Source organism: Petromyzon marinus, chromosome 10 (genome assembly GCF_048934315.1).
Source record: "Petromyzon marinus isolate PM22_M1 ecotype Great Lakes invasive population chromosome 10, UKy_Petmar_22M1.pri1.0, whole genome shotgun sequence".
NCBI lineage: Eukaryota > Metazoa > Chordata > Hyperoartia > Petromyzontiformes > Petromyzontidae > Petromyzon > Petromyzon marinus.
The window spans coordinates 14,118,712-14,136,575 of NC_133676.1; the positions used below are offsets into that span (position 1 = coordinate 14,118,712).

Below are 17,864 nucleotides of genomic sequence, written 5' to 3' on the forward strand. Positions count from 1 at the left end.
TCATATATTCATGCAGGATAGCATTTAAATGTGTTGAATTTATATGAAATAATATTTGATACTCTTTGGTTTTATTATATCTACATGACTTTACCAAATAAAACCAAAGAGGATGAATCCTTGCAGTCACGAAAGCTTCAAATCTAGAAATAATATTTGATACTGCATCATCATTATACAAACTTTATTATACAAACTGCATCGTACATGATAGAGCATAGAATGAAAAGCCGTTACTAAGAATTTGCAGAAAACTCGGTAACAATGTATCCAGTTTCCATGTATGTCTATTGAACTTTTCACACCGTACACAATGAACGGTGCTAATCAGAGGTGCGGGGAAAGGACAACAAACGAAGCACAAAAAAGCAGTTCTAAAGAAATGAGTTATCAACTTAGCCCAACATTTAAATGCATCTCATTGAATAAAAATGTTGATGAAAAGCACCACTGTCTTCACTCCTCACTGCTTCCTTCTGTTATTAGGAAGCCGCTGGAACTATGCACGTTTAAATATAGATTGAAGACTAATTTCTTCAGAAGTGCTTTTTGTGTGTAGTATGTTGTCCTTCCCCCGCACCACCGATGAGCACGGTTGGCTACTTACGGTGTGAAAGAAGTTCAACATACATACACAGTATGCCTTATCGCCTTTTTCCACGAGGCCATTTCACTTTGTTTTTAAGATGATCATGAGGGCAATCATGTCATCAGTTTTCTCAGAAAGTGCGTACCTGCTTGAGTAGCGTGTAGTTTGAGCCATCCAGGTTAACCTTTCGCAAATAGTAGCGGTTGGCAAATATGAGAATGGCTTCCTCATCTGTATTGAGAGAAGAATATATAAATGTCCATGCATGACAAAAAACGATGGTCTATAATACAAAACCTTTGCGACGATATGACTTCTCATGAATACGAATTTCACAGCTTCATCCCTGTACTTTATAGAAACTCTTCTAAGCAGTGGACCACCAAGTTTACAAGAGTGCTTTGAGAATAACAGATTTAGGACAAACAATTCGAGCCGCTTAAAAGTATTACAAATGCTGTTTTCCAGATGGCTATGTCTGGACGAAAAGCAATTTGTCAACCAAATACCTCGAGCAACTGAACGTCTGGCTCACTGGAGAAGCACAATGTTACTTGTCAAAATATTGCATAAAAAGTGGCTGCATTGTGAGTTGAAACCACTTAGTTGGTCAGTGTAAGACAGAAAAAGGAGAGGTTTTAATCGCATTACACGGTTGCATCGGAAGCCGTGAGCACAACACGCAAGTTCTGGATTTTAAATCGACAATTTAAATAGATTGCAGTTATCTCTCGTTTAACGAGGTGGATGCACTCCTGAAAAGTGCCGCATGAAGCGAGAACCGCACAAAGCGAGGAATTACTGCACTGAATCGAATTTGCGCTGAAAAATCAGCCTGCAGTCATTCTCATGGTGGGACCAAGAATTGAGATGGTATGCAGCGTACTGTTTAATGCTGCGTACCGTATCATACCGCTCAGCTGCGCACCTAAAAAAAGTAGTTGGTCACCCACTGAAGAAAGTAGTTTGTTGTCGACAACCCAGAAACAGCTCGTATAACGGTGCGTGTTCCGCGTTATGCGAAGTGTTCCCTAATGTAAGAACTGTGTTGTACGAAAATAAGATGTATGAAAACGCATTAAGTAAGGACTTACTGTACTGCAGGCATATGTAAAAAAATATATATTTAAGTTGACTTCTGTCAGGAAGAGATTTGTGCTGCTTCGAAAGCAGTTTTTTTAGGCACGAAGGAAGCTTCCAACTGTGCATATGAAGGCCTATAACAGATGTCTAAAGGCAAATTACGTGCTTTTTTCAAAATAGTCGTAGGGCACAAGTGAAACTTTGAGTGCCAAAAAAGATACGTTGATTTAAGATTCTACAATGCTCATACACGCACAACGCCGATATAATTGCCTTGGCCAAATAGTAATTTTCCACTCGCACCCGCTGCCCATGAAATGTACTTTCCAGAGATTGTTTGGGCAGCGTGAAGTGATTCACTGAATGTTGGCAGCTGGACTCATCCAACTTCAGCACAATTTCACTGTTTCCTCTTAAACTCCCCCGCAATGCCGCCCCAACTCACACACACACACACTAGAAAACGTTGCCCCACACAGAAAGTGCTTCAACACTGAAGATGCAGGCTTCTTCCTGGCAGCAGGGTGCAGGCACACCTTGGAAAGGTTGGGGGTATCGTCCCTCACGGCGAATGCGATTCGCGTACAAAGCATCAACAGGGGATAGAAAGATGAGGAATGGGCTCGCTGCACCATCCGATGACTAATTTTAATCTAAGCAATTACTGGCTATCGACTCAGTACCGAGCCTCTTGTTGCTGTGTTCCTGTTTAATTAAAGATTCTGTGAGCAGCGTTTATCAACTCTTAATGTTACCCGGTTGAAAGGGAGACAAACGCAGACTAAAATAAAACATCCACGACACCCAAGGTGGCTCTCCTCTCCTACCTGCAAGCAAGTAAATGGGTTCCCTTAACTTCACCGATTCGGTTTAATCCTGCATTCAAACTACAAACTAAACCATTAAGATCATTGCAAGAATGGTAAAACTTAAGAATTGTATCTTGCTCAGAAAGAAGATGCGCTTTAAGAACAGTTTGAAGTGAAATTTTTTTTTTATATATATAAAAGTCTAACACCTGCTGTGGTTAAATAAAAAAAGAAAGACATGGGTAGCAACATCGCATGGTGCCTTAAGTAGTATATTTTCTAGATTTGTAACTTTGATGAAGCACCGTTGCGCGTGTTTTCGCAGTTGTGCTGCAGAGCTGTCCAATGCGTTTTAAGGCGGCATATGCGGGAAAGCCTAACACACACTTGGGATAACTTTAAAGAAAGTAATTTTAAAAAAATTCCTTGAAAAGGGATCCACACACTCCAAAAGGTTGGGAACTGCTTATCAGGCGGGATGACATCAAAGGTTCTCACTTAAGAAAACAAGAGGAGGCAGCCACTCTGAACAATGGAAGTGAGACTCACCAGAAATGGCCTTGCAGCTGGTGGAATCATTAACCCGCTGCCTATAGCCATCCGTGCAGAGGCACTTGAAGCTGCCGTGGCTGTTGAGACAGGTCTGGCTGCATGGGTACGTGGTTCGGCATTCATCCCTGTCTACACACGTCTTCCCATCGTCCTTAAGTTGAAATCCAGCACGACACTTGCACTGCACGCACACATACGCCAATGATTCAATCACAAATCTTAGGACGGCAAGGCGTCATATTCGAATTTCCAAAAGTGTCGCCGCTTTGTTGTTTTAAGGCTCAACGCTTCGGGGCCCTGCGATGTTATTGCTCATGCCACTGCTGGCAGAAGGAACTCCACTAGAGGCAGATTTGGGAGCCCCCCCCCCCCCCTTTAGAGGGTAATATTGGCCGACTTTTCCACGCCGATCAGACGTCTTGGAAGGGGTAAGAGGACCCACAAATTACCACACCACACGCGGACCTGCCGATCGACGTTATTACGAGCAAGGACATACATCGGGGCAAAGAATTCACTCATCCATTCATCATGCACAGTCGGCGAAGGACCGTTTGCGCCAAACGCGTGACCTCCTGTGACAGCATTCGCATAAACCGCTCTTGCTGCCGTACACCGATGTCTCGAGTGATTTGTTTGATCCACGTATCACAGGGTCGCAGTGCACTCCTGAGCGCCCACCGCCGCACTAAAGTGTGCAATCTGCTGGGGTTCGCGCGTCGAGGCACCGAGAGCTGTAAACGTGCCAACCCGTTCGTCACGCCGCACCTTGTAGCCAATCTTGAGGTCGGTGCACTCCTGAGTGCAGCCGCTGATGCGCCGGTCGGCGCACTCATTGATGTTGCAGTTCCTTTCATCCGAGCCGTCCTCACAGTCGTCCTGGTTGTTGCACAGCATGCTCTCGTTCACGCACCGCCCGTTTGCGCACGGGAACGAGGACGAGTCGTTACACTTGCTGTCTGTTCGGACAAATGCGGCGACGATGGATTCAGCGTGCGGCGTCGTGAAATCTGAGCATTTTTTTTTTAAATAATAAAGTCTGAGCTTAGGTTAAATTCAACAGACACAGACGTAAATTCCCCCGTATAGCCTTAATAGACTGTTGGGGCAAGTGCTGTTAACGAGTAGCACCTACAAAGGCCGACACAGCACACGAGGGGTTGGCCGGCCAGCACCACTTCCGGCCGCCTTTGTCTCCCCGGTGGCGATGTTTACACATCGCACCAGATACACATTTGAGGCTGAGTCGACCGAGCGGAGGGCCCAGGACTGGTTCAGATAATCGTCACTGGTGTTAGCCGCGAGCGGGAATCCAACTCGGGTCGCCAGGGTCGTAGCGTGCCGCACTGCTACACTACCGCTCCCCCTTAAATTTAATATATATAGTGATAGTCACTGGCGATGTGAAATTCAGGTGTAAGCCTACCATACTACCTGTCTTTGTCTTGAAAGCTGTTATATCAATGCATTGCTGCTGTTACTGCCGAACCTTTTAGCTATTACCCTTGGCAAGATGTTTGTGGGTCCAAACTATTTTTTTTTCAATTATATTCAGCTCTTACTTTACCAATGCTAATCAATCAACACTGTTTTCCACCTGGCTAACAAACTTGACAGGCATTTATAAACGGGCATTTATAAATATAAGCAGCATGCGTATAGCATTATTAATGAAAGTAAGTTGATGAAAATTGTAAATAACAGCTACTGGGAAGTCCCCGAATCGAGTGGCTTGTAGAAACAGATGGTTGTTGCACATACACGAGCTTCACCGCAATGTGTAAAGCGTGTGCCAACCGGTGAATTATTTAGCACAACGAGGCGGCTTTCGCGCACGGTGAAAACTTGACGGAGCGGTGACCATCTCGACACCGAAAAAAAGATCAACAACATCCGCGAAAAACCCCCCCCCCCCCCCCCCCCCCAAAACCACCAAGGTGATGTCGGCGAGACTCTCGTCAATATTAATGGGGGCGCGCGGCCGAAACGCACTGTTAGCACTGCAGTGTGGGTTGATGGGAGCCTCGTCCGATCGGTCGTGGCAGTCAAAGTCTCCGTCGCATTCCCAACTGCTTTTGAGCAGGCAGCGCCCATTTGCGCAGCGGAACTGATTAGGTCCACACATTGGGTAATCTGCGAAGGAAACGTTAAAATCGAAGAATGAGTATTCAAAATATACATACGTAAGTGAACTGTGCACACTCAAACGACGCGCATGCATGGGCACACACACACAGACGTGCTTACGTGTCGATACATTTAAAATTCCCATGTAGATGCATAACAAGTAGAATTTTAAAGTCCATTAATGCGTAGTTCGATTTCAGAAAATTAACAGCGAAAAGCTATGCTATTTTGATTGTCTTTAAATGCCCAGGACATCCTTTGCTCTGTCGGCAACAAACAGCAGCGGGAGTGGAATTCCCACAACCTCCGATTAGCACTGGTTGGCTACGTACGGCGTACGCAAAGAAATTCAACATGCATTCAAGCACTTGGGGTGGGGGGGGGGAGGGTGGGCACGCAGAATATCAACCCCGTACACGGACGTACGAAGAAAAAGTAACAACGGGCAATGGACCAATCGACATTTGTCACGGGGCTATTGCGAAACGGAAGACGCGCACCGCATTCGGGAGACTCGTCGGAATTGTCCCCACAGTCGTTGTCGTGGTCGCACACCCAGCGCTGCAGGATGCAGCGTCTGTTGGCGCACTGGAACTCCTCGGGAGGGCACTTATTTCGAAAAACTGCACGCGCACGCACACACACACACGCACGCACGCACACGCAGGGAACAAACAAATATATTTCGAGCAGAAACGAGGATCGCATCCGCTTAGCTCTTTCGGTAAAGTCACGTTGAAGGGAAACAATAAAATAATAAAATATATGTAAAACAAAAAAAATTTCTCACGACGTTTCGACCATAACACAAACGGTCGTCATCAGGTGTGAAAGAAGAAGTGTTTCTTGCCGTTGGTTTTTTCACACCTGATGACGACCGTTTGTGTTATGGTCGAAACGTCGTGAGAATTTTTATTGTTTTTTATATATATATTTTATTATTTTATTGTTTCCCTTCAACGTGACTTTACCGAAAGAGCTAAGAATATGAATTACTGCAGTCACGAAAGCTTTAAATCAGAGGATCGCATCGTTCTCAAGCCACGGGGCCGATATCACGCAATTTGGGACATATATTTAGCACCGTAACCGCGGCTGTGTGGAGCAGCTGAAGTTGTGTATCGCCTGATATGTTTACTACCATGAAGGCAGTAATTTCAGCATCTGTTTCTACACCTCTGTAAATAAATCTGTGAAGGTGTATTGGACATACTGCAGGGTAGAAAGGTGTACTGGTATCATACCTATAAGCAACAAACCGGCTGGCATTTACTAAAATTAAAACAGATTAAAAATGTCTTTACCAACGAGTTTAGCAATAGTTGCGATTAAGTCAAAACATGTTAATGCTGACAATAACCAGATTCTCAAGTTTAATTATGGAAAATAACAGGCTTTATAGTGTTATTTACATTTTCAAGAATGGTATGTGCTAAACTAATTAGTTACTACTCTTGTTTACATGCGGTTTCCATCCAGCTGCATGTGGTTCAATATGGGTGTTTATGAGAACGTTTCAGCGCGCCCATATGCATATTCTGGCACACGGTCCTACTAACTCAGAAGCTCAGGGGCCCCAAAACTAGACGGCCAAAGTGTACCGATCTTGACACGAACACAGTGGGACATTCAGTACCATTTAATCATGATGGACAGCTACCACTGTTGCCTTCGGTCAAGCACACGCGAGGCCAAGTTGAAGTCATTGCAGGTGCCGTCCCATGTCGGCTTCCGAGCGGCAATGCGTTCTGGCTGCGCACGCACGCACGCACGCACAGCCGTGGAGGGGACTCACGGCAGCTGCTGGTGACGCTCTCGTCGGCGCCGTCGGGGCAGTCGCGATCCCCGTCGCACACCCACAGCGGTGGGATGCACAGGCGCGAGTTGGGGCACTGGAACTTGTCGGGTCCACACGTGACCGCACCTGGGGGAGAACGGCGCAAGGGGTAATGATGAGCACGTGACCGTACACTAATATTTCACGTGCTATTCTTTTCCCGTCGTTTTATTATCATTGTTATTGCGAGAAGCTCGCACGCACGTCCCTTTGGGGCGTCTCACACCAGCCAGGCGGCAAAACTTTGTTTTACAATAGAGTTTGCACATGTGTGCAAGACAGGTTAGAGCGTGGGTGGGTTAGGAGGCATGTCAGCACGACCAACGAACCCGGCCCAAGCACAATATTTATTAGATTTGATCATTCACATTGATTTCAAATTGCCACCTATATAATTCATGTTATGCAATTTGTATGATTAATGGTCTCACATTTGGAAAACAAATGATATAGGGTTCCTCTTTGCGTATGTTAATGCAGTTCAATCAATCGAGAGATATTTTACATTGTGCAGCCAGTGAGACGTAATTATTATAAGTCAATGACATGCAATACCCTAGGGGCTGCAAGATTGAGCCGAGAAGCCACACATGTTATTTAGGTTTGTATTTTAGTTGTGAAATATTTTCAAGTTGCATATTTTTATTATTGCCACCAAAGCACAAGAGCCTCCCTCTCCCCTTGTGAATGATCTCACAGGGTCAAAATGTCCACTTTACACAGTGTATGAGCAGCTTTGCTGCTATACTACAATATTGCTGAACAAATTATACAATTATAACTGCGAACGCTTGGCATATTTGTGCAGTATGGAGCAGACTGATCACCAGGCTATCCTATCATAGTGGGTAGTGTTACTTTTTCAAGTCCTGCGTTTTTTTTGCAGATTTTTATCATCAGTTTTATTTGCGCACTCATTTATTGCAGCGCCGACAATGAAACAAGACCGTGCCAACTATAACCTTTTAACGTAATGCCTGATATTTCGACTGCAGCCAAATGTTCGTGTAATATTTCAGTTTATTTAGCATTTATGTTGCTTCATTTTTTTATTTACTGCGAATGATTCAACGGATATAAACACAACGTTTGGAGCATCTGGACAATGGGTAGCCTGTCCCCACGCAATTCCCAGCATAACAGATCATAAAAAAGGATACATTTTAGTAGCTGCATTATTATAACCTATTGTAAGGTGCAGCGCTGAATAAGCTATGTTCGCACATGCGCGAAAAGCTGCACTGAATAATGACTCAGAAATTAATTGGGCTCGTCCTAGCTCTTAAAGGACTACGTTGTGGCTCTAAAAATAAAATAAACGGCCCCTCTTGTTATTTTGGTTGCAGGCCCTCTGTTTCAGCGTGTACATACTGCAGTGGGCGTCCTTCTCATCAGAGCGGTCTCCACAGTCATCTTCCCCATCGCACATCCAACGCTTTGTAATGCATTTTCCGTTGTCACACTCAAAATGATCCACGGCGCAGAGCATATCTGCACAGCACAGGCACCAGCATTAAACAAACACTGCACACCTCATCTCCACGAAGTGCCTCTCGGCGGGAAACTATACGAGCGTTTAAAATGCGACCCTCTAAAGAGAATTGAAAATTGCCATTTCATGTACTGTCCCCATCCTTAAATATAAAAAATTTAAGCCTCATCTACCCAGCCGAAGAAATGCCTATTGAAGTGCACACTTGAATAGAAATTATTCAACTGATCATTTATTTACTCGCTTGAAATGCTATAAATTATTTTTTGCCTCATAAATGAGGGAATTCCTTTTATTATCCCATTTTTCTTTGTCTTTAAAAATAACGGCAGCAATATTAGCACATTTTAGATGAATACATAGATCTCGGTTACCATTAGCCGTAACATCTGTTCAAGGAAAGCCTGGCCTAAGGATCTCTCACACCATCTAAATCCAATGAGTCATTGCGCCCTTTTACCGATTATAAAAAGGGAGAACGCATCGCCTTCAATAGTCAGCTTTCAGATTGAAAAATAAAACTGCTCAATTAAACAACGTGCAAGCGAGCAATGAAGCAGTGTGCTCACGTTTGTCGGCGGACTAGGCGTGAAGAGTGTTTTTCACTTATCGAGCTTGGACCGATGGACAGGCTGCATCATCTTCCAAGCGGGATTTGAACAAATGATCCAATCCCGAAACTTGCACTCTCAAGCACGGCGTCGAGTAATGGCCTGACAGTGCATGTTAGCCTCACTGGTGGCACTGGTCAGTAATCGGACCGCGCCAGGATTAGTGGATAGTGCTCGTCTAAGCGAGGGTGGACTCAATGCATTACGTCTAAGCTTATGTGACTCACATCTGGGTCTATTTTTTACATCCTTTAACATTTGCAACAGCACGATGACGACGGAGGCCGCCAAGGGGGCCCCCTCCAGTGGCCGCCAAGGGGGCCCCCCTCCAGTGGCTACCAAGGGGCCCCCCCCCCAAGTGTGCATCAGAACTCACCACAGTTGAGCTCGTCTGCTCCGTCGTCGCAGTCCGGCTCGCGGTCGCACTTCCATGCCGTGGGGATGCAGGGGCCACTCGGGCAGTTGAAGTAGTCCGGGCTGCAGCCGGGCGAGCCCGACTTCTCTGCGCGGCGATAGGTCAATTAAGAAAAGAGGCGTTAACTTACGAAGACTCCGGGGCCGGCCCAGGACGCGCTGGTGGGACTATGTCGCTAGGCTGGCCTGGGAATGCCTGGGAATTCCCCAGGAAGAGCTAGGCTCTGTCGGCAGGGAAAGGGAGGTCTGGACCGCCCTACTCAATCAACATGCTGCCGCCGAGATCCTCACCAGGACCAAGCGGATTGAGAAATGAACGAACGAAAATCCACTTTGATGAAAGCAGCGGTTACCTTTGGGGGTTTTACTCTTCAATGTCGAGCATTGACTCAGCGATTCCATTCGTTTTATATGCATATACAAAATAATATCCATCTACAAGACGGATTTGCAAAGCTGTTTTTTGTTATCAAGCTAAAACATCCATTGAGCTCGAGTTGAGTCTTGATGACACGTAGTAATATATCTATTTTCTCGGGCTAACATTTTCACTAAAAGCCTAAAGCCCTGCATTTATAAACGAGAGGAAATAAGCGATGGTAATCATCCATGCCATTGAGCGCGCAGCCCCGCAGAGCATGTGAAAACTAATTTAAGTGTGACACTGAAGCACTTTATGGGTTTTAATTCGTAGCCGATGGGTTTTAATTCGTCAACTCGGACAATTACCCCACTCCAATTTAGCACGTGAGTTTTCGAAGAAGCTTGTAAGTCAGGCCACGTGTTGAGAAAATCTTCTCTCAGGTTTTGCTACGCACTACTGCTGGCATCTCTTTCGGAGGTGAAGATACCCGCAGCAGTGCTTAGCGAAGGCATTAAAGAAGATTTTCTCAACTCATGGCCTAACCCGGACGACAACATGTTGGGTTACTTCACCTCACGTGAGAACTTCTTCAACCTTCCGTGAACAGAAGAAACAAGAACCGAACGATACCAGCAGTACTCTTCAATATTCTGGCTCAGACATTAGTAACCTTAACCATAGTGCCGCAAGGATAAGGTTAGTGGAATGCAACAAACGTTGCTTTGATGTCGCCTTGCACGTACTTTTGCAGTTCTTTTCATCTGCATAGTCTCCGCAATCGTTGGCGCCGTCACAGATCCAAGCAGGAAGCACGCACAGCGACGTGGAGTTGCAGCTCACGTAGCCCGACGCCTGCACGCCCAGCCGGTGGTAATGGGTGCAGTTCATCGGGCCTGCAATAAGGGCAGCAGAAGAAGAATAACAAAGAGAAGACACCACCAGCACCAACGCCGTTATGAAGCAATTGCAGCGGCGTCAACGAAGCCAACGACATTTGAACAAAATTATAATTGCACTGCCAATGGTTTTAGTAGTGTCACAATGAACGTATTACTTCAAAGAATCATACCAGATAATTAAAATAAGAACAGTTCCCTGTTACAACGCATTTAGAAAGAAATGGCAGGTTCATTAAACATACCAATTGGATTTTGAGAGGACGCAAATATCTGGGGTTTTGACAAATGGGGCTTTCTTCAGGTAATACCGAGGTGTATCGAGATTTATTGATGACAGAGATGGAATTGGACCATATCTCATGATCTTTATTTCCACCGAGTAACGGTAAAACAATATATATATAAAACATTTTAAATGAGCCTGCTATCTTTTGTATACGTTCGTGAAAGCGGCATCTTGATACGTGGTATTGCTTGTACACATTCATCGTAGAGCCGGCGTGAATGGGACTCACCGCAGCCAATCTCATCGGAGATATCGTCGCAGTCCACCACCTGGTTGCAGCGAGTGACATTGGCAATGCAAGACCCGTCACCGCATCGGAACTCATCCGCGCCACAGGTGGAGTCTTTTTTGGACCCCCAAGCATTGCGCATGTGGGAAAGCACGACAGGAAAAACATGCGTGCACACACACACACACAGAAAGACACGCGGACATGAGCACTAAAATAATAATAATGTATCTGTTATGTGTGCTGAACTTCTTTTGCACCGTACCTAGCCAACCATGCAAGAGCTTGAGTTTCAACTATTGGATAAGTTTAAACAAAAACCGAATCAGAATATTTATTCACGCTGGAGGAATCCGATGAGCTATAAAGCTTTTTTTCACAGATGTCCAGTATGGGCAGGTCAAAACGTTGCAATAACAAACAATAGAAAATCACGGTAGGAGTGAAAAGTATAGCAAAGGTAAATAAATCACAAAAAAAATACACGAATAAAACTAAACAATTTTTATCTTACCAGGCAAAGCCTAGAGCTATTAGCTTATTTCTCAGAAGCAACTTGACCACAAATGAAAGCTCAACAAAGTGGCTCATCACAGTGTTATTTTATCGCAGTGAAAATAAATCTAAATAATCTACTTGATGAATGGCTGCAAAAGTTACACACAAGATATGCTGCGTGACACAGTACACGCCTAGACGCCGCACACTTTCCACATACCAACCATACGCGTCTGCAAATTAAGCTTCTCGCCACGAACAGCATGCGTCCAAGTTTAGCATTCAAACGGATGAGACACTTCTCTGTGGGAAACCTGAGCGGAGTTGACCCCCCCCCCCACCTCAATAATAGGAATCTATGCAAGCTATGGAGCGAAGACACTCACTGTTGCAGGCAATCTCATCCGAATTGTCTCCACAGTCGTTGACACCATTGCACAGCTTGAGAGTTTCCATGCAGCGGCCGTTGAGGCAATTCACGTAGCCGTTCTTGCACTGACGGCTGGCTGTGGGACATCAAGCACAAACGAAGTGTACAGCAAGGTGTCAAGAAGACATGAGCCCTGGCTTTATGCAGTATTAAAATAGGAAGCGTTCTCTTTAAATCATCATCATCATCTCTGTACATTCCAGCCTAATGGCACAAGGCTGAGATTAGAAATGCAGATCCTGACTCACGCAATTCAAGGAACGTAGCGCGAGATTAAGAAGCAATATCAAGCGACGTATCCACGCATCATTGTGCCAAGCATGTACACGGTGATCTAAATGTAGAAAATAATAATGTTGCAAACGTCTGATTTTGACAGGTAAAGTTCAAGGAAGTGTTTCTTGCACAACCGTACGCAATATGTATGAAACAGGTCCACAGTATGAATGTAAATAACAGGTGTCAGTAAATTGTTCGTTAAAATAAATAGAATCAGACGACAGGACACAACAACCTGACACCATGGCCCACATTAAAGCAACGAGTGGGACATCCACAGCCTCTTTGTTAGTGCCAATGACGAAAGAGAGGACAATGTGTTTACATGCATTATGAGGCACTACAACAAAACTTTTTCCGTAACATATACATCGTGGTTGGCCATGCATTATTTATTTATCAAGCTTGTTTAACCACGAATGCACAGCTTGCAGAAGCACATGTACACATAGAAGACGTGCTTATTTTGGAACATCCGACGTGCGAAGCCACGCTAACACGTGATGCACATATAAGCAGCGCAATGTTCGTGAAAATGCCACGGAGAGTTTGTGTAGGGCACGGGCCCAATATTCACCCCTCATTTCCCCCAATGGCAATCCACTCAGCCTGCTGCGATGGTGTATAACACTGACAGAGTCATGCACATATTTTCCATTCTCACGTACTGCAATAGAAGGGCTTCTCGTCCGACTTGTCCTTGCAGTCAGCAACGCCATCACACGTCAGGTGGTAGCGAATGCAGTCGCCATTGTTACACTCAAACTCGGTCTGCAGATCGCAGGAGTTCTTCCGCGCTGGGCAGAGGGAGCATCAACGTCTTAACAAGCACACTGTACGATTAACACATTTTATTACAGGTTCACAGTGATATATCAAACCAACATTGCCCAATGTAAACACTCGTGACTGCATCAGGATCTTAATCCTCCTCACTTGTGCTCTAGGCACAATGTTTGTCCAGATCGAATGTTTTTCCAGTGAAAGCAGTTCCAACCTCTTTGTACTTGAAATAATTCAATGTCAATCAGTAAAGTGTATTGATATTCCAGCACTCAGTGAGTCACTTGCTCACTGGCAGTCAGTCACCACCTTATTAGTCCTCGATCACTACGAGCATAACTACTGTTTTCCCGTAAATTTCACTAAAATTATTCCTCCACGCACGTTGAAGACTTGGTCTTCCAGACTTGACCGTTTCATCTCATCCGCTTTGTGTTCAACTGTCATACTGCTGGTAAAAAAAAAAAAACCTTCTATTCTGCTTTTTCCATCCAACTACTCTGCTTTTGAATTCCCTCCCACCTATCTCTTTTCCCAAGGCTTATTATGGTTGCTAAATTCAAGACACTTATTCACCATCGAACCTTCAACAGCACTGTTTTGTTGATGGCCACTTTTGCATTTTGGGCCTTTGGGCCTATTGTGAGCAACTCACCTGCCTGTAAAGCAAGAGGGCTCTGTCGCAGGGTTCAGTGACGTTGTAAATGAAAGTACGGTCACCCTTTGTTGATTTGCTCGCGGTATCTCTCCCCCAATTGTGAGAACTCAGCTTGTCAAACCTTCCACCAACACCCCCGCCCCCCCCCCCCATTCCTTTTAATCTTCTTCTACCAGTATTGTTATATATAATTCTAAATCGCCTTATTCCAAAGGCACTTCACAACAATTATAAAATCAGTAAGATGACAGCGGTTGAGCTAAAGAGGGGGATTATTTCCCCCTCCCCACCCCCCCCCCTTAACCTTCAATTTCAATGTCCTAGATCGTGGCTGAGGAACGTGGAAGCTCATCGACCATCCATTGACCGCGCACTTCGAACCCGTACTGAGAAGTCTTTGAAAACAAATAAAAATTAACCGGGGGGGGGGGGGGGCACTCACCAACGCACCGCGTTCCATCCACCAGCACTCGTTCTCCGCGACACTTGCAGTTGACACGGCCATCCTCGGTGATGAGGCACAGGTCCTCGCAGCCTCCATTCATTACTTTGCAGGGAGACAGTTCGCCTGCAGCAGGGGGAAAAAACAAATACCCAGAGGCTCCATAGCACAACAAGCAATGTTCGTAAACGCAATTACGGATTCGTTTAGAATCTTAATTCCACGATGTCATAGCTTAGCAAGGTGATGCCGTTCACCTCGTGGGTCCTAAATCAGGCGAAGTGAAATTATCCGCGACAAAAGCTCGCACGGCACCCACAGCATTCAATCTTAATGCACGGTGATGTGCGTTAATGTATGCGGAAACACAGTTTACTCGTATCAGATTTAACGAAGTAAAACCTTTCAACGACAACAATTCTCTCGGGTAAAAGGGAGCTTGTTTGAGTAGTGTTGTTTCCTGGCAAGATGAGACGAAAGGTGCTGGCCTTGCTGATGGAAGGGCATTCACTACAGGGTGTTCAACAGGGCCCCTTTAAAGTTACCTAATTTTAATTTTACGAGGCAAAGCCCCACTGAGCTACGAGCTCTTTTTCAGAGGCGACCTGGCCACACGTTATAGCTCATTAAAGTGGCTCATTATCACGTGTGGAAATTTATCGGAGGGAGCACCCACACTTTGCCCCATCACACGTGATGTGTCCATTGAATAACTTTTGCCTACCCCATTTAAACTGCTGAACGGGCAGAGGAGGTGGTGGGGGATTTAAGAAACTTGCTCCCATTGTTTCAAATGCCGCTTCGGAAGACCAAATTGGGGACCTTATCTTGAACCACATGGATTGTATGCCACCGTGCTTCCCATTATAGTCAAGTTAGTTCACCAGTACACCCCGGTAGAGTAAACTGGTAGAGCAAACTCTACCAGGGTGATGGAGTTGTTGTCCTTCCCCCGCACCTAGCACAGTTGGCTACGTACGGTGCGAAAGACATTCAACATACATACACACATACATATACAAATGCCCCCCCAAAAATGGCACCATCAATGGCGTGATAACAATAGCAATAACAAAAAAAGGGGCAACAACTCTCACAGCTGTTGGTGTCGTTGGCAAGCGCGATCATGCCCATGGGCTGCTGAGGGATCTCCCCGCGAAGCACTTTCACGTCGGTGCCCGTGAACTTGTTGGCACGCAGCACAGCGCGCCGCACCCAGTCCGTCCAGAACACAAAGTCTCCGTACACAGCCAGGCCGAAGGAGTGCACGGGCTCTGAGCGCAGGATAACCTGTGTGGGTGCGCATGAGTGTGCGTGCGTATGTGTGCGCGCACAGTGGAGAGTAGTTCGTGTAGTAGTTAGCGTGCTGCACTGTGAATCCGGAAAAACCGAGTTCGATTCCCGCTCGTGGCCAACACCAATGACGATTATCTGAAGCGATCCTGGGCCAGCCTCAAATGAGTAACTGGCACGGTGTGTAAAAAAACATCACCACGGGGGAGACAAAGGCGGTCGGGCGCGGTGCTGGCCCCTCACCGCACTGTGTGCCGTGACGGCCTTCATAGATGCTAGTTAACAGCACTTGCCCAATAATATGTTAAGGCTGTAAGGGGGATGTTTGTCTTTGTCTTTGCACAGTGAGAAAACGTGTAGGCATATAACTGTGCTACAGCTGTGTAGGTGTTTCGCGATTGTGCCGTACAGGGCTGTTATTTTGTTTTCAGGTCAAATTTATGTTGTTCGGAATGATCTACAAAAATAATGCTTCGCGTTGATAGGAGCTTCTTCAGAAGCTGAATTCTTGAAGAATCTCCCAGCACGTGGAACGAAACGTCTTTGCAGGCCGTGACCATGCGCCAAGCGATTAATCGGTAGTCCCGCGGTGGCGCTCGCCAACCGGGCCTCCGCCAACACCTGGCCAGTGCCAGGTGAGGCCGCTACCAGCGCAGTGGCAGCACCCGCGTGTGGCCTCGTCACTCAGAGCAGGCCACCCACACCTGGGCGAGCCCATCTCCTCCTGCCTGCCCGGTCTACCGCATTCATTTTTGCACGGCCCCAACATGTGAGGTAGGAGGGCATGCATTGATCTGTGCCCTTAACACATGGGCGAGGGGGGGGGGGCGGGCACAACGCACGCCCGTTCGCCGGACCTAAGGACAAAACCCCATTGATTGTATAAAGAACAAAGAATAGAGTGAGGAAAAGAGCGAGATAAAAAAAAACAACAGCCTCTGCACAGCCAAGTGGAGAGAAAGAGAGTGAGAGATTGTCTCGTAGAGAGACAGAGGGCAGCAGTCTGCAAGAGATGCCCCCTTCCCTGCGCGGTCTCGTGAACACCCGGAGAATATACCGATCAGCGATGAATGCGAGTACTGGCAGTTGTACGAAAACAATAAAAAAATATATGAACTATTAAGTTTGGATTTTTTAAATCAGAAAAATATATCTTCTGGTCAAGATTTCACATTAATTCCTTGATTAAATAAAAACACCTGCATTAAACTCACCATTGAGTATACCTTATGATTATGAGGGGTATTGCAGGGAAAATATGTGGCTGTCTGAACCAAATCTGTCGCACACTGAAGCATCCATCAAGTATGCGTACTTCAGGGAATGAATTGCTCAAGACTTCATTATTTTTCTCTGAAGAGGCTTTTCTATTTTTTGCTAAGTACATCTACCATAACCCTTTCTTTATAGATAAAAAAAACCCGTCAGGATGAAAATGCATTTTACCGCTTCATCAAACTGTTATTTTCACAGCTCAGTGGGATCTAAAAAGAGCAGCTATTTTAGTTGTGTGCAGAAACTGTCAATTCACATTGAGTGAGCATCACGTCAGCAAGTCGTGCAAAATACTGGAATAAGTCTGAAATAAGTAACAGTGGTATGCAATGTATTATTATTATTAAGGCATATTCAATAAAGGCAACTGCTGAGTGAACATGCTGACACTGGTGTGTATACTGGTTTAATTACACTGCTTTACATGATCAATTTAAAGGCAATGAAAATTGTCAAATATATGGATTTTTTAAACAACCCTAAAAGTTATCTCGCAATGTTACTTCAGATCTCGGGGAACATCGTAAATCCGTAGAATAATTGAGGTTCATGATTCAGCATAGCAGTCACGCAATGACAGATTGCTCTATGATTAAAAACCAGTTTCTTATCAAGAATATAAAGTTCAAATGGATTGATTTATATATCATTACCATTTGCACAGTGTTTCAAGTGCATACATTGTTATAAGGTCTCCCTGTCCTTCTGGACAATTCCACCTGTTGCAATCAGGTAATGGTAAGGAAGATATTTTAAGGTCAAATTAACATTCAACATTTTATTCAAACAATAATGTGTTTAAATTTTGATTTAAAGCTTTCGTGACTGCAGGGATTCATATTGTTGGTTCTTTCGGTAAAGTCACGTAGAAGGGAAAACAATAAAATAATAAAAATATAAAACAATAAAAATCT

General features: G+C 45.2%; 1 protein-coding gene across 10 annotated transcripts in view; it reads right to left on the minus strand.

Moving 5' to 3' along the window:
* The window catches only part of LRP1 (LDL receptor related protein 1), a 313,912-nt gene that overhangs the window by 45,901 nt on the left and 250,147 nt on the right, over positions 1-17,864 (minus strand). For all 10 annotated transcript variants that reach the window (XM_032951130.2, XM_032951128.2, XM_032951126.2 and 7 more), the window contains 14 exons: positions 15,480-15,672; positions 14,383-14,508; positions 13,168-13,296; positions 12,177-12,296; positions 11,293-11,406; positions 10,622-10,771; positions 9,477-9,602; positions 8,369-8,488; positions 6,956-7,084; positions 5,661-5,783; positions 5,026-5,166; positions 3,802-3,992; positions 3,031-3,214; positions 735-820 (listed from right to left, as the gene is read on the minus strand). In XM_032951130.2, the coding sequence (XP_032807021.1) occupies positions 735-820; positions 3,031-3,214; positions 3,802-3,992; positions 5,026-5,166; positions 5,661-5,783; positions 6,956-7,084; positions 8,369-8,488; positions 9,477-9,602; positions 10,622-10,771; positions 11,293-11,406; positions 12,177-12,296; positions 13,168-13,296; positions 14,383-14,508; positions 15,480-15,672 (1,932 nt within the window). The remainder of the gene's footprint in view (positions 1-734; positions 821-3,030; positions 3,215-3,801; positions 3,993-5,025; positions 5,167-5,660; positions 5,784-6,955; positions 7,085-8,368; positions 8,489-9,476; positions 9,603-10,621; positions 10,772-11,292; positions 11,407-12,176; positions 12,297-13,167; positions 13,297-14,382; positions 14,509-15,479; positions 15,673-17,864) is intronic.